Source organism: Oncorhynchus nerka, linkage group LG20 (genome assembly GCF_034236695.1).
Source record: "Oncorhynchus nerka isolate Pitt River linkage group LG20, Oner_Uvic_2.0, whole genome shotgun sequence".
Lineage (NCBI taxonomy): Eukaryota > Metazoa > Chordata > Actinopteri > Salmoniformes > Salmonidae > Oncorhynchus > Oncorhynchus nerka.
Window position 1 is genome coordinate 37,680,334 of NC_088415.1, and position 25,956 is coordinate 37,706,289.

Here is a 25,956-nt window from a genome sequence, read left to right on the forward strand (position 1 = left end):
GCTCAGGAAGGAGACGCGTTCTGTCTACTAGAGATTAACGTACTTTGGTGCGAAAAGTGCAAATCAATCCCAGAACAACAGCAAAGGACCTTGTGAAGATGCTGGAGGAAAACGGTACAAATGTATCTATATCCACAGTAAAATTAGTCCTATATCGACATAACCTGAAAGGCCGCTCAGCAAGGCTCCAAAACCGCTCCAAAACCGCCATAAAAAAAGCCAGACTACAGTTTGCAACTGCACATGGGGACAAAGATCGTACTTTTTGGAGAAATGTCCTCTGGTCTGATGAAACAAAAATAGAACTGTTTGGGCATAATGACAATTGTTATGTTTGGAGGAAAAAGGGGGAGGCTTGCAGGCCGAAGAACACCATCCCAACCGTGAAGCACGGGGGTGGCAGCATCATATTGTGGGGGTGCTTTGCTGCAGGAGGGTCTGGTGCACTTCCCAAAATAGATGGCATCATGAGAAGAGAAATTATGTGGTTATATTGAAGCAACATCTCAAGACATTAGTCAGGAAGTTAAAGCTTGATCACAAATGGATCTTCCAAATGGACAATGACCCCAAGCATACTTCCAGTTGTGTCAAAACGGCTTACGGGCAACAAAGGGAAGGTATTGGAGTGGCCATCACAAAGCCCTGACCTCAATCATATAGAACATTTGTGGGCAGAACTGAAAAAGCGTGTGTGAGCAAGGAGGCCTACAAACCTGACTCAGTTACACCAGCTCTGTCAGGAGGAATGGGCCACAATTCACCCAACTTATTGTGGGAAGCTTGTGGAATGCTACCCGAAACATTTGACCCAAATTAAACAATTTAAAGTGTATGTAAACTTCTGACCCACTGGGAATGTGATGAAAGAAATAAAAGCTGAAATAAATCATTCTCTCTACTATTATTCTGTAATTTCACATTCTTAAAATAAAGTGGTGATCCTAACTGACCTAAAACAGGGAATGTTTACTTGGATTAAATGTCAGGAATTGTGAAAGTTTAAATGCATTTGGCCAAGGTGTATGTAAACTTCCGACTTCAACTGTATATACACACACACCTTATGCATCTGGCAAGGATCCCTAATCACAATCGTCAACACAATCGTCACAATTTCATAGTAGATTAAACTCAAGGTGATAGATGGATTGGAGCCACACAATTATACACAGGGCAGCAGCTGGCTTAGGCATTACAACCGTTGTTTGAGTTCTTTTTTTCACTTTATCTCTCTGCTATTTATAAGCTCCTGTAGGGTTGTGTGTTAACGAGATGTTCAATGTTCCCTCTTTCCATCTCCACTCTCTTAACGACACACACATTGATCTCCCCTCATTAATCCCACATCTGGTCATTTCATTGATCCAAACCGCCACGTGGGTGGCGCTCCAGGCTGGCAGCATAACAAGCTCCCCCTGCCCCCAGACCAGTCTTCCTGCTGGGCAGTGTGCTCCAATGGGCCCTGGGCCCATTAAGGAGGCAGGAGGACCAGGGACCAAGGCCTGTGGCCGGATAGAGCTGCCCAGATTACTGTCCTCACATGAGGCTAACACACAGCACTGAAGCCAGTTAGCACTGTGGAGGTGGAGGTAGGCACAGACTGGGTCCTTGTAGGACTAAGATGATGATGGGGAGGGAGAAAACAAGGAGTATCTTAAGGATGGTGAGTTAGTAACGGGTTGGAACAAGATGATGTCCCTTTCCAAGATATGTATATATATATATTTTCTCAGTCTGCTTGAGATGGGGTGGCCAGGTTTTGTGAGTGCCTAAATATTTGAGAGCTCACCCCATATCTGGACGATCATTCATGTATAACATGTGACATTAATGTGTGACATCATAGGTGATCACACGCATACAATCGCTATTTGCCAGTCACAAAGACTGTGTGTGTGTGTGTGTGTGTGTGTGTGCTGTTGCTGTAATCCCATCTCTGAGAGTAAATAGCAGCCATGTTTACCCCATCAAATCAAATCAAATTTTATTTGTCACATACACATGGTTAGCAGATGTTAATGCGAGTGTAGCGAAATGTCCCCTAGTCGGTGGTGCTCGGTGGGGGCTAAAATTTCTCTCCCCTAATAAATGTCTTATCTCCTCACAATCCCCCCTCACACACACACACACATACACATTAGGGCTGTGCGAAGTGGACAAAATATAATATCACAATATTTGTCACATGTTTTACAGTATTTTATGTTTTTGAATAATAAAAGTTCTAAATATGCTTTCTGAGTATTCATGACCCTAGGGTGGCAACACATACATTAGAAATGGCAGGTAGCCTAGTGGTTAGAGTGTTGGGCCAGTAACCGAAAGGTTGCTAGATCAAATCCCTGAGCTGACAAGGTAAACAGTGTATACTGTTCAATCAGATTCAAAACAAAACAAAAAATCAGCATTTTCATCCATTTCTGCATTTCCTGTACTTTTATTATCATTTCCACACTGTGCAATGTAACATGATATGGGTAAAAACATGTAGACCTAGTTCATTGGTGAACTGTTGGAATCATGGAAATATAATGATTATTCTAATTTTATAGTTGGAATATAGTGGCCATCACCTAGAATACATTGTTGTTTGACATGACAATGAACATCAAGGCGGTGGCCCGTTCCTGTAGGTTCATGCTCTACAACATCCGCAGAGTACGACCCTGCCTCACACAGGAAGCGGCGCAGGTCCTAATCCAGGCACTCGTCATCTCCCGTCTGGATTACTGCAACTCGCTGTTGGCTGGGCTCCCTGCCTGTGCCATTAAACCCCTACAACTCATCCAGAACGCCGCAGCCCGTCTGGTGTTCAACCTTCCCAAGTTCTCTCACGTCACCCCGCTCCTCCGCTCTCTCCACTGGCTTCCAGTTGAAGCTCGCAAGACCATGGTGCTTGCCTACGGAGCTGTGAGGGGAACGGCACCTCAGTACCTCCAGGCTCTGATCAGGCCCTACACCCAAACAAGGGCACTGCGTTCATCCACCTCTGGCCTGCTCGCCTCCCTACCACTGAGGAAGTACAGTTCCCGCTCAGCCCAGTCAAAACTGTTCACTGCTCTGGCCCCCCAATGGTGGAACAAACTCCCTCACGACGCCAGGACAGCGGAGTCAATCACCACCTTCCGGAGACACCTGAAACCCCACCTCTTTAAGGAATACCTAGGATAGGATAAAGTAATCCCTCTCACCCCCTTAAAAGATTTAGATGCACTACTGTTCCACTGGATGTCATAAGGTGAATGCACCAATTTGTAAGTCGCTCTGGATAAGAGCGTCTGCTAAATGACTTAAATGTAATGTAAATGTAATTAATAAACCAGTGAGGAATTATTGACAGGGTAGGAACCAAAGTGTTGGTCAGTGTTTCAAAGTGACCCTAATTAGATGTTAAATGACATGTTTTCTGACTTCATGTAGCTAGTTAGCCAGCCAACATATTCATGCTTTGCCTATTCCTCTCTGATAAGATACCCCTGCACAAACATACTTATCTAGGCCTACATCAGCACTGGTACCAGGCAGTATTAGCTAACTAGCTCAATTTGCTCTGATTCTTAGTACATTTAGCCAGCTAACTAGCGATTAGCAGCTAACACAAATTCTTTTAGCAACACCTTGCAAAAAAAAGACAAACTAGCAAACCTTAGTTTGCAGACAGTAAGATACACAAACGAAGAGTGTATTTATGGAACGCTTGTGAAAAGCAGCATGTCACCAACATTGTTGCGTTCATCTGACCATGCAGAATGAATGGCAAGAAAGTGCTGGTGACTCCGTGGTCCAACAACTGCTCTCTCCTTGAGTGACAGGGGGCAGGGCTTGGTGTGGTTAGCGGCATGCAGCAGCACGAGGAGAGGGAGCGAGGTGACTCAAGTAGCAAACAGAGAAAACTATCAAAACTGACATTATACGCGCCAGAGTTGCGTATCACATTTAATGAAACCAAACGTTGAAATACCGTTATAGAAGGTAAAGTAAAAACTCAAACCGGTCCGTGCATCAATACCGGTATATAGTAAAATAAGGTATACCACCCAGACCTAATACACATACACATGCAGACACCCTCATCAGCCTGGACAGGCTTGCCTGCCTGCTTGCCTAACAGGGGATAGATTATTGAACATTGATCATGTGCAGAAGTAATGACTGCAAAAGAAGGCGGGAGGGTGATGAGGAGGGTGAGGGAGAGGTGGGCGAGGCAGTGGAGGAGCTGGGGAAGGGAGGAAGGAGAGAGGGAAAATGGGAGACATCTTATCTGCCTGATATGGAAACTAAATGGCAGACACAGGAACAGGAACAGCCGAACTAACAGAGGAGACTTTCTGTGTGCGTGTAGTTGCCAAATAGAATTCTGTAAAGCAAAGCTGAAATGCAGGGCTGAGATGGGTGATGTACAGTCTGGTGTGTGGGAAAGCAGAAATGCATCTCCCCAGCAGGTGCAGTGAGAGAGAAGAGAGTATGTAGGGTCATTGAAACCTCCCACACAAAACCATCTGAGCTCAAACCTGAGCCTGCTTTCTGCTTTAAACATCACATCTCTGCTGTTCTCTCACTGGGAGAGAGAGTGTACTTACAGGCAGGCTCCATGCTGGTGTAGATGTACAGATGTCGGATCTTAATTTGACCCAGTTTGATAAAGCATGAAAATAATCCTGTAGCAACAGGAAATGTGAATTATTACGTGGATTATAATTAATGGTCTTTTTTGTACGGGTTGATACATTTTTCAATAGGGGAAATCTGAAAGTCTGAAATTTCAAAGTGGAAATTACAAACTTTTAGAAGCCTTTTTAAAACTCAAAGACACTATACGTTTGCATTTCCTGCTGTGTAGGAACATTCTCAGCAACAAAAGAGTGATCAAATTAAGATTCTACATCTGAACCAGACACTCACCATCAACCAAAACAAATTCAATAACAAGGCAGCATTCTTCATAACACAGAGATTTGCTATCGCCTTTATAGTAGAATAACTATGAGTATGTTGTTCAGATTACCAGACACTGCCAAATCACTGCAGTCACAGATGGTGCTTTCCTATGATGCTTGTAATGGAGAGACTAAGAGATAGTAAAAAAGGAGAACATGGGTTATACTGTGTGTTGGTGTTGTTGGACTCGGACTGTGGGATGAGATGAGTGTTTGCATGGGATGAGTGGCCAGCCGGATGGGTCAGCTTGATCCTCAGCAGGTACCTGGTAACCACTCAGACCCACATGTCCCAGAGCAGAGACTGGCACCAGGTACCCACCGGCACTAGCCAAACTGGGCAGTGGCCACACCGGCACTGTCTGCAGCCCGCTACCTTCCCTCTGGGTCCCTTCCAGACCGCCGGTAGACTCAGAAGGTGAACAGGGGACAGACAGAAGGACAGACTGAAAGATGGATTGGTTAAAAGGAGGGGTGGAAACTGGGGGGGATAAACTACTGGGGGGGAAGGAAGAAACCTGAGGGATAGAGGGACTGTTAGAGAAAGAAGAGGGCTGTGGTCTTGACACTGGAAAGGTAGAGAGACTACTACAAGAGAAAGATGGGGGTGAGTTAGTGTGTGTTTCTCCACTGGTTGGTTAGGGGCTCGTAAGTAATCATTTCACTGTACGGTCAACACCTGTTGTATTCGGCGCATGTGACTGCCACAATCTGATTGGATTTGTCTTCTAAAACTGGTTGCATTGAAGCCTGGAAGGGTTGGTACATGCCGCTACACATTATAGTGTGTCATTTGTGTAAGTTCATTCTTCTCTCTCTATATCTCTCTCTCTCTCCCCCTCCTTTTTCTCTATCTTGCTCGCTCTCTAGACTGGTCAGGTGTAGAGTTAAGGCTGAACTCTAAGGAGACTGGCCAGATGGTCATCAGCACAGAGGTCAAGTTCTACAACTGCAGTGTCCACCAACTGTGAGTATCCTTCCTTTTCTCCTCCCCCTGCATTCCTGGGCCAGTGTTCACTACTGATCTAGGATCAGCTAAGTTTCCCCATTAGATCATTATGAATAAGATCATATGGACAGGGGGGTCCTTATCCTAGATCAGTATTTGTGAATACCGGCCCTGGAGTCCTGCAGTCCCGGAGCACACTACTGAATCAATACTGTGCGAATATGTCACAGTGTCCCTACTTCCTAACCTTGCCTGCCCTCAGTCTGAGCCTCGTAACCCTAAAATAGCCCCTGTGATGTCTAATGCAATCTGATCTAAACTGTTCCCTCCCTTGAGCTCTACAACGGAAAACTCTGGCAATTGCCTGCTTATTGTAGGCTCTTAGTCTGACACTGGCTCTGTTGGATGTCATAGCCCTCTGTTTTGTTTTGAAAGGCCTCTCCCCTGCCCTCCACCCTCTCCTCCTCTCTAGTGTCAGTGTCTGACTGTGTCCTCGTGTCTGTAGTCTGAGGAGCCTGTCTGAGTGGGACACAAAGTCACAGTGTACGCTATTAAGAGCTCCCACGTCTACTCAGATAATCAGGGAGTAATCAGGGAGCATAGCTCGTACTTACTCAAGTTTAGAAGGCTGACATAACACACACACACCAACCTGGTCTCAGAGCATTTAGTATTATTCTATAGGCATGGTATGTATTCATTTGTGGATGTCCATCACCCATTTCGTATGATATATTACGAATTACAATTTGTATTATATGTTACGAATTGGCAAAACGTACAATATGTTACAAATTTGAAAAATAAATGATATGTTACAAATTCTAGCTAGGTGGCTAACATTAGCTAGGCTAGCAGTTAGGGTTAATGTTAGGGTTAAGTTGAGGAGTTAGGTTAAAGGGTTAGGGTTAAGTTGAGGAGTTAGGTTAAAGGGTTAAGGTTAAGTTGAGGAGTTAGGTTAAAGCGTTAAGGTTAAGTTGAGGAGTTAGGTTAAAGGGTTAAGGTTAAGTTGAGGAGTTAGGTTAAAGGGTTACAGTTAGGGTTAAGTTGAGGAGTTAGGTTAAAGGGTTAGGGTTAAGTTGAGGAGTTAGGTTAAAGGGTTAAGGTTAAGTTGAGGAGTTAGGTTAAAGGGTTACAGTTAGGGTTAAGTTGAGGAGTTAGGTTAAAGGGTTAGGGTTAAGTTGAGGAGTTAAGTTAAAGGGTTAAGGTTAAGTTGAGGAGTTAGGATAAAGGGTTAAGGTTAAGTTGAGGAGTTAGGATAAAGGGTTAAGGTTAAGTTGAGGTGTTAGGATAAAGGGTTAAGGTTAAGTTGAGGAGTTAGGTTAAAGGGTTAAGGTTAAGTTGAGGAGTTAGGTTAAAGGGTTAGGGTTAGGTTAAAGGGTTAGGGTTAAGTTGAGGAGTTAGGTTAAAGGGTTAGGGTTAAGTTGAGGAGTTAGGATAAAGGGTTAAGGTTAAGTTGAGGAGTTAGGATAAAGGGATACAGTTAGGGTTAAGTTGAGGAGTTAGGTTAAAGGGTTAAGGTTAAGTTGAGGAGTTAGGTTAAAGGGTTAGGGTTAAGTTGAGGAGTTAGGATAAAGGGTTAAGGTTAAGTTGAGGAGTTAGGATAAAGGGTTAAGTTGAGGAGTTAGGTTAAAGGGTTAAGGTTAAGTTGAGGAGTTAGGTTAAAGGGTTAGGGTTAAGTTGAGGAGTTAGGTTAAAGGGTTAAGGTTAAGTTGAGGAGTTAGGTTAAAGGGTTAAGGTTAAGTTGGGGGGTTAGGTTAAAGGGTTACAGTTAGGGTTAAGTTGAGGAGTTAGGATAAAGGGTTACAGTTAGAGTTAAGTTGAGGAGTTAGGTTAAAGGGTTAAGGTTAAGTTGAGGAGTTAGGTTAAAGGGTTACAGTTAGGGTTAAGTTGAGGAGTTAGGTTAAAGGGTTAAGGTTAAGTTGAGGAGTTAGGTTAAAGGGTTACAGTTAGGGTTAAGTTGAGGAGTTAGGATAAAGGGTTACAGTTAGGGTTAAGTTGAGGAGTTAGGTTAAAGGGTTAAGGTTAAGTTGAGGAGTTAGGATAAAGGGTTACAGTTAGGGTTAAGTTGAGGAGTTAGGTTAAAGGGTTAAGGTTAAGTTGAGGAGTTAGGATAAAGGGTTACAGTTAGGGTTAAGTTGAGGAGTTAGGTTAAAGGGTTAAGGTTAAGTTGAGGAGTTAGGTTAAAGGGTTAAGGTTAAGTTGAGAAGTTAGGTTAAAGGGTTAAGGTTACGTTGAGGAGTTAGGATAAAGGGTTACAGTTAGGGTTAAGTTGAGGAGTTAGGATAAAGGGTTACAGTTAGGGTTAAGTTGAGGAGTTAGGTTAAAGGGTTAAGGTTAAGTTGAGGAGTTAGGATAAAGGGTTACAGTTAGGGTTAAGTTGAGGAGTTAGGTTAAAGGGTTAAGGTTAAGTTGAGGAGTTAGGTTAAAGGGTTAAGGTTAAGTTGAGAAGTTAGGTTAAAGGGTTAAGGTTACGTTGAGGAGTTAGGATAAAGGGTTACAGTTAGGGTTAAGTTGAGGAGTTAGGATAGAGGGTTAAGGTTAAGTTGAGGAGTTAGGTTAAAGGGTTAAGGTTAGGGGAAGGAGAAGGAGAAGGGTTAGTAAAGGGGTTAGGTTAGGGTTATGGAATGGGTTAGCTAAAAGGTCTAAGATTAAGATTACATTTAGGATTTAGGTTAAAAGGATAAAGTTAAGGTTAGGGTTAGGGGAAGTGTTAGTTAAAGGGTTAAGGTTAAGGTTAGGGGAAGTGTTAGTTAAAGGGTTAAGGTTAGGGTTAGGGGAAGTGTTAGTTAAAGGGTTACGGTTAGGGTTAGGGGAAGTGTTAGTTAAAGGGTTATAGGGTTAGCTAACGTGTTGAGTAGTTGCAAAGTAACTAAAAAGTAGTAAGTAGTTGAAATGTCGCTAATTATCTCAAATGCTAAAGTTGTCCGTGATGAGTTTCAGCTCAGTGTAATTTGAGTGTCTCGGATTTACGATTACTATGTTATGTCTAGTCTATGAGACCACGCTCATAGACAAATACACACACATACAGACACACACACACTGCTATGTCGGCGGTTGAATCAGCCTCATTCTCCTCAATTAGAGTGTGCTTGCCAGGGATCCCTCCCATGCTTTTGCACTGGTGAATATTTCAGCATAAGTATGCATCATTTATCCAGCCTCGTTGCAGGGAAGGAAGAGAAAATAGAAGCATAGACTTTACCTCCCTCAAAATGAATTCCTCAATATACTGTACAGTCAGACTATCCGGAGGGAATAATTACTGTACCAGTCATAGGGTTAGTCCAAAATGGCACCCTATTTGCGGGCCCTGGTCAAAAGTAGTGCACTATGTAGACAATAGGATGCCATTTCAGATACAATCATAAAGACCTGGACTTCCTGTCTATGGGATCCAAACAGAAGAGAGTCAGAAAATGTTACAACCATTTCAATCAACATCACTGTAATGCTACCCTTAGGGGACAGAGTTTGCTTCCTGAAGCTCTACACCTAACCTGCTGACAACTACACTCTAATTTCCCCTTCCTCGCTTCCTGAGAGATCTGAGCCATCATGTTGGCAGGCACACATGCGCATAACGTTGGCAACACACACAGGCACAAGAGTATGCACGCACACACACACATCCTGTCGTCATCCTCTCCCCTAGGCTGCGTCTGCTGTTTGCCATCCCTCTATATCCTCCAACCCTCCTCCCTCATCTCATTTAGCACAGGATGAGCACAGGGACATGGTTTGAGGTTGGGGGGGGGGGGGGGGGTGTATGCGTGCAGTATACATGCACAGAAGATGCCAGCTACATCTCTATCCTACTCCCCCATTCCCACCCTGCCCAGGGCATCTACAGCAGCACGCGGGCACTGTGCCCCCTGCCAGCTGGTAATTACAATCACATTACAACAATACTGGCCTAATGGTAATGACAGGATCAAGCTGTGCCAACATCTTATTTGTCCCCATAACTCACTTTACCTCACTCCTTCCCTGACTTTGTACCCTACACTCTTAGAAAAAAAGGTGCTATCTAGAACCTAAATGGGTTCTACTGCTGTTCCCATAGGAGAACCCTTTTGAAGAACCCTTATTGGTTCCAGGTAGAACCCTTTCGGTGCCAGGTAAAACCCTTATTGGTTCCAGGTAGAACCCTTTCGGTGCCAGTTAAAACCCTTAGTGGTTCCAGGTAGAACCCTTTCGGTGCCAGGTAAAACCTTTATTGGTTCCAGGTAGAACCCTTTCCACAGTGGGTTCTTAATGGAACCAAAAAGGGTTCAACCTAAAAACCAAAAAGGGTTCTACCTGGAACAAAAAAGGGTTCTCCTATGGGGACAGCCAAATAACCTTTTTGAAACACTTTATTCCCTATTTAGTGCACTACTTTTGGGTCATAAGTACTGCATATGTAGAGAATAGGGTGCAATTGGGGCCTGCACTATGCTGTACTGCTGCCTCTAGTCATACATAGCGGTTATAGTGCCACTACAAACCACAGGGCTGTCGGGGTTGGCAGACTTGTATAGGAACTAGGAGGTACCGTGCCAACCACAAGGGCATCAACAGCATGTGCCCACTTGGGATCTGCTGCACTCGGTTGCTCCTTTTGTGCCATCCTCCTCCCACTTGACTAGCGCAGCTTCCTGAGTGTGTGTCCTGTCCATCTGTCTGTCCCTCCGTGCAGGTGTCTGTCCTGCGTGAACAGTGCCTTCCACTGCCATTGGTGCAAGTACCGAAACCTGTGTACCCATGACCCTTCCAGCTGCTCCTTCCAAGAGGGACGTGTCAACGCCTCTGAGGTACGTACTGAAGACACACAAGCACACTCGCTCTCTCTCTCTCCTATCAGCCTGAGGGGCATGTCTCCAGACAGACACATCTAAGCCCCTCCATATTGACGTTTGCCATTCAAACCCTCTGTATTTGGTACTAGCAATTAGAAGTCGATTATTAGAGCCTTTTAACACCTCGGTAACAATGGGATGTTTTGACAAGATCAATCAGGTTGTTTATGTGTATGAGTGGCACAGTATGTGTGTGTGTGTGTGTGTGTGTGTTGGCTGCTCACACCCTGCTGTGTGACTGTGGTTAAGGAGTGTGTTTACCTATCGGGGTGTAAAGTAACCCATTGATCTGTCTGCCTGAGAGAGAGGATAGACTTCTGCTGCAGAAGAGATGAGGACAGTTGCCACTCTCACTCACTCTCTCTCTCTCTCTCTCTCTCTCTCTCTCTCTCTCTCTCTCTCTCTCTCTCTCTCTCTCTCTCTCTCTCTCTCTCTCTCTCTCTCTCTCTCTCTCTCTCTCTCTCTGTCTCTCTCTCTCTCTCTCTGTCTCTCTCTCTCTCTCTCTGTCTCTCTGTCTCTCTCTCTCTCTCTCTCTCTCTCTCTCTCTCTCTCTCTCTCTCTCTCTCTCTCTCTCTCTTCTCTCTCTCTCTCTTCTCTCTCTCTCTCTCTCTCTCTCTCTCTCTTCACACTTCCCTTTTCACACACTCCACAGAGACCTACTGCGGCAGCAATGACTGATACGTAGCACACACTCTCTCACACACACTGCTGTAGCTATTTTTGGCCTCCCCTCTCCCCCGGCCTGCTATGATCCAGCAGAGTTCTCCTCCGGCTGTCAGTTGTCATCAGTCGCAAAGCACCGGCAGCATTTTGGAAGGTTGACCATCTGAATTGATCCTATTATGTGAGAAAGGCTTTGGAGTGGAAGAAGTGGAGCAGCCAACACTCTCCAGCACCAGCCAGGAAGTGACGCCCGTATGACCCTGTTTGACCCTGCTGTTGCTTCTCCTCTCCCTCCACCACTTCCCCTGTCAAGGACTTTTGATCTCTCACGTACCAAGAGAACACTATTTTTACCCAGCTGGCCTTGCTGTGTTTGTTTGTCTGTTGTTATATTTATTTATTATATGTTATATACCTTTGACTCTCCCGTCCCCGCTCTCCAGGACTGTCCTCAGCTGGTACGTTCGGAGGAGATTCTGATCCCGGCTGGGGAGGTGAAGCCCATCACCCTGAAGGCCCGGAACCTCCCCCAGCCCCAGTCAGGCCAGCGGGGGTACGAGTGTGTCCTCCACATCCAGGGGGTCAGCCACCGAGTCACCGCCCTGCGCTTCAACAGCTCCTCTGTACAGTGTCAGAACAGCTCGGTGGGTACACACTGCAGGGCATGGAGACACGCTAAAACGCGTGATGGACACTCACAGCAACACAGGCTAGGTAGCAAAAGCTCACGTTCACATACACACATACTGCAGGAGAGGACACAAACACTCACGGCACATGAACACAGCATACTGTGTATGTATTCAAATGAAAACACACATTTTCCATCTCTCTCTTATTCACGAAGCCAGATGTATCCACATTACATTATTTTCACTATATCACCACAACACCCCGGTTATCGCCTACATTCACTCCGTTTATAGCACAATATCAATTCCCATTTTGCACTTAAGCCCACTTTCACTCTGTGTCAATGAATGTCAATGATTGCCAACCTATCAGTGAGTATCAGTGTCTGAGAAAAACCAGCTCCGGTGGTGTGAGGCCCCTGGCCATGTCACCTGTATCCAGCAGCGGTGCCCTGTCAGTGGGGAGGCTGGGGGAGAGATGGGTCCTGACTTGGGTAATTACACAGGAGAGGACTGCAGTAAGGCTCTGCCCTCCAGCCCTTTTCCTAGAGGACACACACAAACACACACAGACTGCCAGGAGGGAGGCATCTCAGGACAGCAGCTCTGTGAAAGAAGGGGACATCCAAATCCTGAAGCCTTCCACTTAACTCTCCTCTCAAATGAGGTGGTGATGCAAGGTTGTAGCAACGTTGGGGTACCAGGCTCAGGGTTGGGGCTGGGGTTTAAGATTCTCATGCTGAAATGATTTATTATCTCCTCCTTCCCTCTCTTTTTCTCTCTTTCCCTTTCTTTTGCTCTGTCTTTCCGTCTTCCCCTCTTTTTTGAGCTCTTCCCTCCCTCCCTCTCTCTCTCTCTCTCTCTCTCTCTCTCTCTCTCTCTCTCTCTCTCTCTCTCTCTCTCTCTCTCTCTCTCTCTCTCTCTCTCTCTCTCTCTCTCTCCCTCCTGCAGTATCTTTATGAAGGGATGAAGATCAGTGAGTTGCCAGTGGATTTCTCAGTGGTCTGGAACGGCAACTTCATTATAGACAACCCAGATAAAATACAAGGTAAGACTGACACACACACACACAAACAAACACACACACACACACACACACTCAAATTTGTTGACATATCTCACCAACACATAAAACAGATGTTTCTTGTCAAATAACATCTTGTCTCAGCTGGAGACCAGTCAGACACAGCATAATACCCGCTTTTACCCAAACAAAAAGAAGAGCACAGTTGTATCCTTGTTAAAAAAATCTCATGTTTTAACCAAAAAAATCCTCCAGGAATAGAGTACACTACTACATTACACTGCAGTCATTATAATGTTAGGTTGTCAAATCAAATGCTGTTTCCTGTTTCCAGCACTGTTGTGTTTAACCTGAGTCCTCCTGAATCCCACAGTGCACCTGTATAAGTGTGCGGCCCAGAGGGACAGCTGTGGCATGTGTCTGAAGGCCCAGAGGAAGTTCCAGTGTGGCTGGTGTAGTGGAGAGGGCCGCTGTACCCTGCGCCACCACTGCCCGCCCCTCGACCCCCGCTGGCTAGACCTCTCCAGCAAGAACGTCAAGTGTATCAACCCCCGCATCACCGAGGTCAGTGATAACACACACACACACCCCCAGCCCCCCTCTACCCTCTCACACCCTCTTATCCTTCACCACCATAAGGTTACACTTACTTGTCCTCTGCATCTATCGCCTTTTAGCCGTAGCTTGGCGTAGCCCTGAACGATATGGTGAAATGTGATGTATTTGCCTGATTCGTCCCGAACAAAACAACAGCAGGTGGGCAGTAAAGGCGATGCTGCTTACGGTCGGGTGTATAATTTATCTGTACACAGTTATCCTTCAATTGAAATCAACAAACAACAGACTTAGAGCAGACAAGTGTCGCTCGTGACAATGAAAGGTCGTATTTGCATTGCGAGGCCTACATGGCAGAAGTGGTTTGGTCTGGTCTATGTGAATGAGGATCCCCTCGGCTGTGCCCCCACTTATGGTGCTGCAAAGAGCTAGATGGGCTCTCTACCTCGCTCTCTCACCCCCCTCTCTGTCTCTCTGTCCCAACATCACTCTCTTACCACCCTCTCTCTCTCGCTTCATCTCTTTCTCTCTCTCTCTCTCTCTCTCTCCCTCTCTCTTTCTTTATTTCCTCTCTCTTTCTCTCCTCCTGCACACAATCAATATGCAGGGAGAGAGCATCTGGTGTTGATTTTCGCTGAAGGGAAAAAGTGAGTGTGTGTGAGTGTGTCACCTTCGGCCGCACTGCAAGGGTGAGAGACCTGACACAAACACCCTAGGGACCTGCCTCAGTGTCTCTCTCTGTAGGGTGCCAGCTGGCTTCCTCTCTATCTGTGCCACATAAGACACTTTTCTAGATATATGCGGTGCTTGTTTTAGCTGGAGCTCCCAGCTTAAAAAGGAGTTCCATTTCATGTTCACACCAGCAGAGTGAAGTACAGTACAGTACACTGCTTTAACTAAACAGAATAGTCGACCAGCCTCTAGTAGTGAAGCAACTATCCCTGCTTGAGTTCCCCAGACAGACGTAGTCTCATTGAGGCAAGCTTATCGACGTGCCAGACTATTCAGACAGTAAGAGGAGAAGCGGTTATTGATTTGTGCCGTGACAGAGCTCTTTCTCGCCCAGTCGCCCTGACTTCCACCTGACAACAATGCCCAACCCTGCGACTGTCCCCCATGACCAGGAATTCCATGTTTTTCCCCCCTCAGCAGCAGCCCTTTATGTGTCCTGAGGCATCATTTCTGTGCAGCTATTGTGGTGGGTATAGTTGGCCCAGTGTCACAGGGGAATCAGACACTGTATTTCATTTAGGGCTGGGCGATATGGCCAATATATCATAGCACAGTGTTTTTCTCATTTATTACAGTATTTGATATTTTTGAATAAAAGTTCTCAATATGCTTTCTGAGTAGTTCATGACCCGAAGGTGGAAAAACCTACATTAGAAGTGATTTCATTGGGGGTGTTCTTCATTCTGTTTGTTTTATACCGTTCAATCCAACTTCAAACAACAACAAAGAAGCATTTTTCATCCATTTCTGCATTTCCTGCAATGTTATTATCATTTCCACATTGTGCCCCACAGAGCTGCATAATATGGGTAAAAAGCCTAGTTAATTGGTGAACTGTTGGAATCATGGAAATATAATGAGTTATTCTAATGCTATAGTTTGAATATAGTGGCCATCACCTAGAATACCTTGTTTGACATGACAACGAATGAAGATGCCAGGGAGGAGTTATTGGACAGGGTAGGAACCATGTTGGTCAGTGTTTCCAGGGAACCCTAATTAGATGTTACATGACATGTTTTCTTACCTCTTGTAGCTAGCTAACATATTCATGCTTTGCCTGTTCCTCTCTGATTTTTAAGATACCGTTGCACAAACAACATGCTTATCTAGGCCTACACCAGCACCGATACTAGGCTATATTAGCCAGCTAAGATTGCTTTGACTTAGTACATTTAGCAAATCATTTAACTAGCGATTAGCATTAGCGGCTAACACAATTTATTTTAGCTAGAACTTGCTAAGAAACGTTTGCAGGCGGTAAGATGCACTGTAATTATAGAACGCTTGTAGAGAGCAGCATCGTTGTCGCCAACGTCTTTCTGGATCTGACCAGCAGGCTGCAGAATGAAAGGCAAGAAAGTGTGCTCGTGACACCATAGTCAAGCAACTGCTCACTCCTTGAGATCGCTGGTTTGGCCCTTGGCGCTTGACTTCCACGTCAGACAGATACTTGGTTATGTCCACCATGAAGGCCAAATCACACATCCACTTGTCATCACTCAGTTCCCCGACAGGTTTCCCCTTCTTCTCTATGAATCGTTGTACTTCATCCTTAAGTCCGTAAAACCGCGCGAGTGTGTTTCCACGGTTCAACCATCGCACCTCACAGTGGTAAACCAGATTCAAGATCACTCACTAGCTCCTAAAATTGGTGGTTATTCATCCCTTTGCTTTTGATAAAATTGATGGTCGACACTACAGTTGCCATTACATTGTTCGGCTTCAGGGACTGTGCACACAGACTTTCTTAATGTATGATGTAGTTGCACACAGTTAAATCACTTGGACCAAGACTGAGACAATTTGTTCATAGCCGAGACAAGTCTCTCAAACAAGTCCTCACCTCTGGTAGTGCCATGCATGGCTTCCAAAGACAGCAATTCCTCCCTTGTGTCAAACTCAGCGGTAATCCCACACACAAAAAATGGCAAATTGGGCGGTATTTGTTGTGTTAGTCGTTTCATCACACGCCAAAGACAAAAATATGACATTTCTTGCGGAGTCCTTCAACGTTTTTTCGAGATCTTGTGCCATGTCAGTCATCCGCTCCGTGACGATTCTTCGAGACAAACTGACACTTTGGAACAATTTAAAATTTGTCTGGTGCTTGCAACTCTTTTACAAATCCTGCTTCCAAATGAGGCTTCAGTTTCTTTGTGATAAGCTGGCTCACCACAAAACCTGCTTGCGTATCATTTTCCCCATCCAAACGAGGTTTCGTAAAAGGCGACTTGTTGAGCACCCAAACCCTGCTGAAGAGCAGTGACTTTATCCACACGGAGTTGTCCTCTCAACTAATTCAGTTTAGCATGTTTCGAGCTGTAATGATGCTCCAAATGTGCCTTTTTCATTACTGCAAGTGCATGCCCACAAACTAGGCATACAGCTTTGCCTTTCACATCAACAAGAAAAATGTATATTTGTCCATTTCAAATCAAAGTTTATTTGTCATGCGCCCAGAATACAACACACCTTACAGTGAAATGCTGATTTACAGGCTCTAACCAACAGTGCAATTTTTAAGTAAAAAAATAGGTATTCAGTGAACAATAGAAAAGTAAAAAAATTCAAACAAATGTAAAAAAAGACAGAGAAAAATAACAGTATTGAGTCTATAACAGTAGTGAGGCTATAACAGTAGTGAGGCTATAACAGTAGTGAGGCTATAACAGTAGTGAGGCTATAACAGTAGTGAGGCTATATACAGTAGTGAACCTATAACAGTAGTGAGGCTATAACAGTAGTGAGGCTATAACAGTAGTGAGGCTATAACAGTAGTGAGGCTATATACAGTAGTGAGGCTATAACAGTAGTGAGGCTATAACAGTAGCGAGGCTATAACATTAGAGAGGCTACATACAGTAGTGAGGCAGAAACAGTAGCGAGGCTATAACAGTAGCGAGGCAAAAACAGTAGTGAGGCAAAAACAGTAGCGAGGCTACATACAGTAGTGAGGCTATAACAGTAGTGAGGCAAAAACAGTAGCGAGGCTACATACAGTAGTGAGGCTATAGCAGTAGTGAGGCTACATACAGTAGTGAGGCTATATACAGTAGTGAGGCTATAACAGTAGCGAGGCTACATACAGTAGTGAGGCTATAACAGTAGTGAGGCTATAACAGTAGCGAGGCTACATACAGTAGTGAGGCTATAACAGTAGCGAGGCTATATACAGTAGTGAGGCTATAACAGTAGTGAGGCTATATACAGTAGTGAGGCTATAACAGTAGTGAGGCTATAACAGTAGTGAGGCTATATACAGTAGTGAGGCTATAACAGTAGTGAGGCTATATACAGTAGTGAGGCTATAACAGTAGTGAGGCTATATACAGTAGTGAGGCTATAACAGTAGTGAGGCTATAACAGTAGTGAGGCTATATACAGTAGTGAGGCTATAACAGTAGTGAGGCTATATACAGTAGTGAGGCAAAAACAGTAGCGAGGCTATAACAGTAGTGAGGCTATATACAGTAGTGAGGCAAAAACAGTAGCGAGGCTATAACAGTAGCTAGGCTATATACAAGCACCGGTTAGTCGGGCTAATTGAGGTAGTATGTACATGTAGGTATGGTTAAAGTGACTATGTATATATGATAAACAGAGAGTAGCAGTAGCATAAAAGAGGGGTTGGGGGGGACACCATGCAAATAGTCCGGGTAGCCATTTGATTACCTGTTCAGGAGTCTTATGGCTTGGGGGTAAAAACTGTTGAGAAGCCTTTTTGTCCTAGACTTGGCACTCCGGTACCACTTGCAATGCGGTAGTAGAGAGAACAGTCTATGACTGGGGTGGCTGGGGTCTTTGACCATTTTTAGGGTCTTCCTCTGACAGCGCCTGGTGGAGAGGTCCTGGATGGCAGGCAGCTTAGTCCCAGGGATGTACTGGGCCGTAGGGACTCTACCCTCACGACTCACGACCCTCTGGATAAAATAAAAATAAGTTATTATTGAATAACACGGAAAACGACGTCTAGAGCTTTTTTTATTTAAATGTTTTTTATATATGAATTGGATCTAGGGCCTGATCAAACGGTCACGTAGGCCGTATAATGCCCGGAGGCCGGACTCCCCCACCCCTGGAGTAAAACCATGAAAACGGACATTACACGCGCCCGAAGTGCAATATCACATTTAACCAAGAAAAAATGTAAATACCGTTATAGAAGGTAAAGTAAAAACCCAAACAGGTTCTTGCATCAATACCGGTATAAAGTAAAATACGGTTTAATTAGGTTTGGCAATGCACAAGTAAGTGTTCTGTGTTTAACCCCAGGACAACAGCACCTACAGTAGCTACACATTGATTCATTAGGCTATACTCTCCCCACTGTGTATTCAGAAATAACCCCAGACAATATATAGTTAAAGACATCCCTAATTGATTTGCTATACTGTACTCTGATTAGGCAAGCTACACCAGGGTGGGTGTTAGATGGATCTCCTTCTCTTGTTCTAGCTTTTTCTCCCTCTCTTTTTCTCTTTAGCTCTCTCTGCTCAATTTCTTATCCCTCCCTTCCCCACTCTTCCTGTTCTTCTTTCTCTCTCTTGTTCTCTATTTCGCTCTCTCTTTCTCACTCTCTCCTTCTCTTTCTGTTCCCCTCCATCCCTCTATCCCTCTCCTGTGTCCAACCGTGTGTCTCTCACTGTGACTCATTCTCGTAAATGAAGTTACTCTCATTCTGAGATACCTGACACAGCGAAGTGTGTGTGACTGACAGCGTGTTTGTGTGCCCGTGCGTGCGTGTGTGTGTGTGCCAATGAGGAGTGTGATTGTGTGTACTTTTGCGTGTGATGTATGTGTACTTGTGTGTGGTGTGTGAAATTCTAACAAGCAGTAACCCTATGGGAGCATATCTCATTCAGCTCCCAGTTTTTGTTAGTGTAGTGTATGTGATTACCAAGGACACACTGAGTGGACTTCTCTATTCCTCAGTCTGAGTAGTAGGTTAGAGGGATATCAGTGGAGAATGTAGCTGAGGTAGAGAGATGAGAACAGAGGCAGCTAAACAAAGGGAGGGAGTGAGAGACAGATATATATATAGAGAGAGAGAGAGAGATGGATGGATGGAAGAAAAGTAGTGCTGAAACCTACCAAAATAACATTAGGCAAGAACAAATTCAATCACTTCCAGACAACTTCCTGGACAAAACGTTTCACTGTAATTGTGAATGTGTGAACTTGGCAGTAGAAACCTTTAACAGTTTATACATCTCAGCTTCCCTATCACATCAAAACATTTCAAGCAGACAACCTAAGGAAATTAACAACAATGACAAATGGTTTTGATGAAGAATACAAAAACCTAAGAAAGACCTTGAGAAACCTATCCAAACAAAAACATAGAGACCTAGAAAACCTGAGCCTACACCTTCACTATGGTGAATCACTAAAACAATACAGAAATACACTACGGAAAAAGAAAGAACAGCACGTCAGAAATCAGCTCAAAGTAATTGAAGAATCCATAGAATCTAGCCACTTCTGAGAAAATTGGAAAACACTAAACTAACAACACAAAGAGTTATCTATTCAAAATGGAGAGGTATGGATAAACCACTTCTCCAATCTTTTTGGCTCTATAACAAACAACAAAAACATATACATGATCAAATACAAATCTTAGAATCAACTATTAAAGACTACCAGAACCCACTGGATTATCAAATGACATTGAATGAAGTACAGGACAAAATACAAACCCTCCAACCCCAAAAGGCCTGTGGTGTTGATGGTATCCTTAATGAAATGATCAAATATACAGATCACAAATTCCAATTGAATGTACGTCAACTTTTTAACATCCTCCTCAGCTCTGGCATCTTCTCCAATATTTGGAACCAAGGACTGATCGCCCCAATCCACAAAGTGGAGACAAATTTGACCCCAATAACTACCGTGGGATATGCGGCAACAGCAACCTTGGGAAAATCCTCTGCATTATCATTAAACAGCAGACGCTCTCGTTGGCTGGCCCTCGCTTCATACTCGTCGCCAAACCCTCTGGCTCCAGGTCATCTACAAGACCCTGCTAGGTAAAGTCCCCCCTTATCTCAGCTCGCTGGTCACCATAGCAGCACCCACCTGTAGCACGCGCTTCAGCAGGTGACTCTCTGGTCACCCTCAAAACCAATACTTCCCTTGGCCGCCTCTCCTTCTAGTTCTGCTGCCAATGACTGGAACGAACTACAAAAATCTCTGAAACTGGAAACACTTATCTCCCTCACTAGCTTGAAGCACCAGCTGTCAGAGCAGCTCACAGATTACTGCACCTGTACATAGCCCATCTATAATTTATCCCAAACAACTACCTCTTCCTCTACTGTATTTATTTATTTATTTATTTTGCTCCTTTGCACCCCATTATTTCTCTCTACTTTGCACATTCTTCCACTGCAAATCTACCATTCCAGTGTTTTACTTGCTATATTGTATTTGCACATAGAATTCCACATGTTTATTAAATGAAACTCACAAAAACAATAAACAGCAAACGAAACGTGTCGCAAATGCAGTGCTCCCAGGCAACTACACAAAAAACAAGATCCCACAAAACCAAGTGTGGAAATGGCTGCCTAAATATGATCCCCAATCAGAGACACCGATAAACAGCTGCCTCTGATTGTGAACCATACCAGGCCAACATAGAAATAAATGCACTAGATCACCAACCCTAGTCACACCCCGACCTAACCAAAATAGAGAATAAAAAGGCTCTCTATGGTCAGGGCGTGACAATAACAAAGCCATCTCCCTACAGAGAGATGAACCTGGAGAAGAGTCTCCTAAGCAAACTGGTCCTGGGGCTCTGTTCACCAACACAAGCAGATCCCCAGGACACCAACACAATTTGACCCAACCAAATCATGAGAAAAACAAAAAGATAATTACTTGACACATTGGAAAGAATTAACAAAAAAACTCAGCAAACTAGAATGCTATTTGGCCCTAAACAGAGAGTACACAGTTGCAGAATACCTGACCACTGTGACTGAGCCAAAGCTTTGACTATGTACAGACTCAGTGAGCATACCCTTGCTATTGAGAGAGGCCGCAGTAGGCAGACCTGGCTCTCAAGAGAAGACAGGCTATGTGCACACTGCCCACAAAATGAGATGGAAACTGAGCTGCACTTCCTAAACTCCTTTCAAATGTATGATCATATTAGAGACACATATTTCCCTCAGACCCACAAAGCATTGGAAAACAATTTTAATTTGGATAAACTCCCATATCTATTGGGCGAATTACCACCAGTGAAGAACACCATTGTAAATACAACCTATATTGTACTTGTGTACATCGTTACAAAACTGTATATAGACATAACATGACATTTGAAATGTCTCTATTCCTTAGTTACTTTTGTGTAATGTTTACTGTTCATTTTTTATTGTTTATTTTGACTTTTGTTTGTCTATTTCACTTGCTTTGAAATGTAAACACATTTCCCAATAAAGCCCCTTTTATTGAATTGAGAGAGAGAGAGAGAGAGAGAGAGAGAATGGAAAGTAAAGTTGAGAGGTGAGGTGGGAGGAAGAGAAATTAAGTCAGAGGAAGAAGAGGATGCCAAGTAGATGAAAGGGGAGGAGAGTAAGAGGAGAGGAGAGGAGAGCCCCTGTGGGGTGTCAGAGCTCAGCCCTGTTATACAGCACAGCTGCCACTGGGAGCCTGTACTGCATTGATTTGTACTTTTCACTTTTCACTGGAGTTGGGGACACACACACACACACACACACACACAGTACAGCTCCAGAGGCAAAAACACCAACTAGCAAGCAACATTTGGCACTTGTTGAGCTTATATTTATTACCCCTCCCGGTGTACTCTGCATTCATTTGTTCTTATCTCTCTTCCCCCAACCCCTTTCCTCTCCCAATAATGAGAATTTCTTCAAAAAGACCACACTCTTTCCCTCATGGGCTGAATTTATGAATACATTTTGTTTTGATTGTATGCAACAAAGCCCCAATCATGATCTGATTTGTGTACATACATCGATACTAGCCTATGTGCCTACCAGAAGACGCTCCTTGTGAATAATTTATATTTCTATTAAGTACCGTGCCTGAGCCCCCCCTCTCCCGGCACAGTATTAATATTGAGCAGATAAAAGCCTCCTCTAACAGCAGAGGGAACAGCATCAAATGAAGCTGGGGATTAGAGGACTTGAAAGGCATCATGGGAAGGAGGAACTCTCTCTGGGCTGGACTGTATGGCTCCTATATACGCTGGAGAGAATAGAGATACTACTGCTTCCTGTAATGGCTGGATACGCTATAGTACTGTAGCTGTCGTCTTAACACACCTGATCCGTAGAAGAGAGGTATACAGTACTGTAGCTGTCGTCTTAACACACCTGATCCGTGGAAGAGAGGTATACAGTACTGTAGCTGTCGTCTTAACACACCTGATCCGTAGAAGAGAGGTATACAGTACTGTAGCTGTCGTCTTAACACACCTGATCCGTGGAAGAGAGGTATACAGTACTGTTGCTGTCGTCTTAACACACCTGATCCGTGGAAGAGAGGTATACAGTACTGTAGCTGTCGTCTTAACACACCTGATCCGTAGAAGAGAGGTATACAGTACTGTAGCTGTCGTCTTAACACACCTGATCCGTAGAAGAGAGGTATACAGTACTGTAGCTGTCGTCTTAACACACCTGATCCGTAGAAGAGAGGTATTCAGTACTGTAGCTGTCGTCTTAACACACCTGATCCGTAGAAGAGAGGTATACAGTACTGTAGCTGTCGTCTTAACACACCTGATCCGTGGAAGAGAGGTATACAGTACTGTAGCTGTCGTCTTAACACACCCGATCCGTGGAAGAGAGGTATACAGTACTGTAGCTGTCGTCTTAACACACCCGATCCGTAGAAGAGAGGTATACAGTACTGTAGCTGTCGTCTTAACACACCTGATCCGTAGAAGAGAGGTATACAGTACTGTAGCTGTCGTCTTAACACACCTGATCCGTAGAAGAGAGGTATACAGTACTGTAGCTGTCGTCTTAACAGACCTGATCCGTAGAAGAGAGGTATACAGTACTGTAGCTGTCGTCTTAACACACCTGATCCGTAGAAGAGAGGTATACAGTACCTTTACTTCCGGCGCCGACAGAGATGGCCGCCTCGCTTCGCGTTCCTAGGAAACTATGCAGTTTTTTGTTTTTTTACGTGTTATTTCTTACATTAGTACCCCAGGTCATCTTAGGTTTCATTACATACAGTCGAGAAGAACTACTGAATATAAGATCAGCGTCAACTCACCATCAGTACGACCAAGAATATGTTTTCCGCGACGCGCATCCTGTGTTCTGCCTTACAAACAGGACAACGGAATGGATCGCATGCAGCGACCCAAGGAAACGACTCCGAAAAAGAGGGAAACGTAGCGGTCTTCTGGTCAGACTCAGGACAAGGGCACATCACGCACCACTCCCCAGCATTCTTCTTGCCAATGTCCAGTCTCTTGACAACAAGGTTGATGAAATCCGAGCAAGGGTAGCATTCCAGAGGGACATCAGAGACTGCAACGTTCTCTGCTTCACGGAAACATGGCTTACTGGGAAGACGCTATCCGATGCGGTGCAGCCAACGGGTTTCTCCACGCATCGCGCCGACAGAAACAAACATCTTTCTGGTAAGAAGAGTGGCGGGGGCGTATGCCTCATGACTAACGAGACATGGTGTGATGAAGGAAACATACAGGAACTCAAATCCTTCTGTTCACCTGATTTAGAATTCCTCACAATCAAATGTAGACCGCATTATCTTCCAAGAGAATTCTCTTCGATTATAATCACAGCCGTATATATCCCCCCCAAGCAGACACGTCGATGGCTCTGAACGAACTTTATTTAACTCTTTGCAAACTGGAAACCATTTATCCGGAGGCTGCATTCATTGTAGCTGGGGATTTTAACAAAGCTAATCTGAAAACAAGACTCCCTAAATTTTATCAGCATATCGATTGCGCAACCAGGGGTGGTAAAACCCTGGATCACTGTTACTCTAACTTCCGCGACGCATATAAGGCCCTGCCCCGCCCCCCTTTCGGAAAAGCTGACCACGACTCCATTTTGTTGATCCCTGCCTACAGGCAGAAACTGAAACAAGAGGCTCCCACGCTGAGGTCTGTCCAACGCTGGTCAGACCAAGCTGACTCCACACTCCAAGACTGCTTCCATCACGTGGACTGGGACATGTTTCGTATTGCGTCAGATAAAAATATTGACGAATACGCTGATTCGGTGTGCAAGTTCATTAGAACGTGCGTTGAAGATGTCGTTCCCATAGCAACGATAAAAACATTCCCTAACCAGAAACCGTGGATTGATGGCAGCATTCGCGTGAAACTGAAAGCGCGAACCACTGCTTTTAATCAGGGCAAGGTGTCTGGCAACATGACCGAATACAAACAGTGCAGCTATTCCCTCCGCAAGGCTATTAAACAAGCTAAGCGTCAGTACAGAGACAAAGTAGAATCTCAATTCAACGGCTCAGACACAAGAGGCATGTGGCAGGGTCTACAGTCAATCACGGACTACAAGAAGAAACCCAGCCCAGTCACGGACCAGGATGTCTTGCTCCCAGGCAGACTAAATAACTTTTGCCCGCTTTGAGGACAATACAGTGCCACTGACACGGCCTGCAACGAAAACATGCGGTCTCTCCTTCACTGCAGCCGAGGTGAGTAAGACATTTAAACGTGTTAACCTCGCAAGGCTGCAGGCCCAGACGGCATCCCCAGCCGCGCCCTCAGTGCATGCGCAGACCAGCTGGCCGGTGTGTTTACGGACATATTCAATCAATCCCTATACCAGTCTGCTGTTCCCACATGCTTCAAGAGGGCCACCATTGTTCCTGTTCCCAAGAAAGCTAAGGTAACTGAGCTAAACGACTACCGCCCGTAGCACTCACTTCCGTCATCATGAAGTGCTTTGAGAGACTAGTCAAGGACCATATCACCTCCACCCTACCTGACACCTAGACCCACTCCAATTTGCTTACCGCCCAAATAGGTCCACAGACGATGCAATCTCAACCACACTGCACACTGCCCTAACCCACCTGGACAAGAGGAATACCTATGTGAGAATGCTGTTCATCGACTACAGCTCGGCATTCAACACCATAGTACCCTCCAAGCTCGTCATCAAGCTCGAGACCCTGGGTCTCGACCCGCCCTGTGCAACTGGGTACTGGACTTCCTGACGGGCCACCCCAGGTGGTGAGGGTAGGCAACAACATCTCCTCCCGCTGATCCTCAACACGGGGCCCCACAAGTGTGCGTTCTGAGCCCTCTCCTGTACTCCCTGTTCACCCACGACTGCGTGGCCACGCACGCCTCCAACTCAATCATCAAGTTTGCGGACGACACAACAGTGGTAGGCTTGATTACCAACAACGACGAGACGGCCTACAGGGAGGAGGTGAGGGTCCTCGGAGTGTGGTGTCAGGAAAATAACCTCACACTCAACGTCAACAAAACTAAGGAGATGATTGTGGACTTCAGGAAACAGCAGAGGGAACACCCCCCTATCCACATCGATGGAACAGTAGTGGAAAGGGTAGCAAGTTTTAAGTTCCTCGGCATACACATCACAGACAA

At 44.9% G+C, this 25,956-nt stretch overlaps 1 protein-coding gene across 1 annotated transcript in view; it reads left to right on the top strand.

Moving 5' to 3' along the window:
- The window catches only part of LOC115102444 (plexin-A2-like), a 313,165-nt gene that overhangs the window by 204,972 nt on the left and 82,237 nt on the right, over positions 1–25,956 (top strand). Inside the window, exons 8-12 of the mRNA XM_029622400.2 lie at positions 5,811–5,907; positions 10,574–10,688; positions 11,840–12,040; positions 12,980–13,076; positions 13,426–13,616. Coding sequence (XP_029478260.1) covers positions 5,811–5,907; positions 10,574–10,688; positions 11,840–12,040; positions 12,980–13,076; positions 13,426–13,616 — 701 coding nt within the window. The remainder of the gene's footprint in view (positions 1–5,810; positions 5,908–10,573; positions 10,689–11,839; positions 12,041–12,979; positions 13,077–13,425; positions 13,617–25,956) is intronic.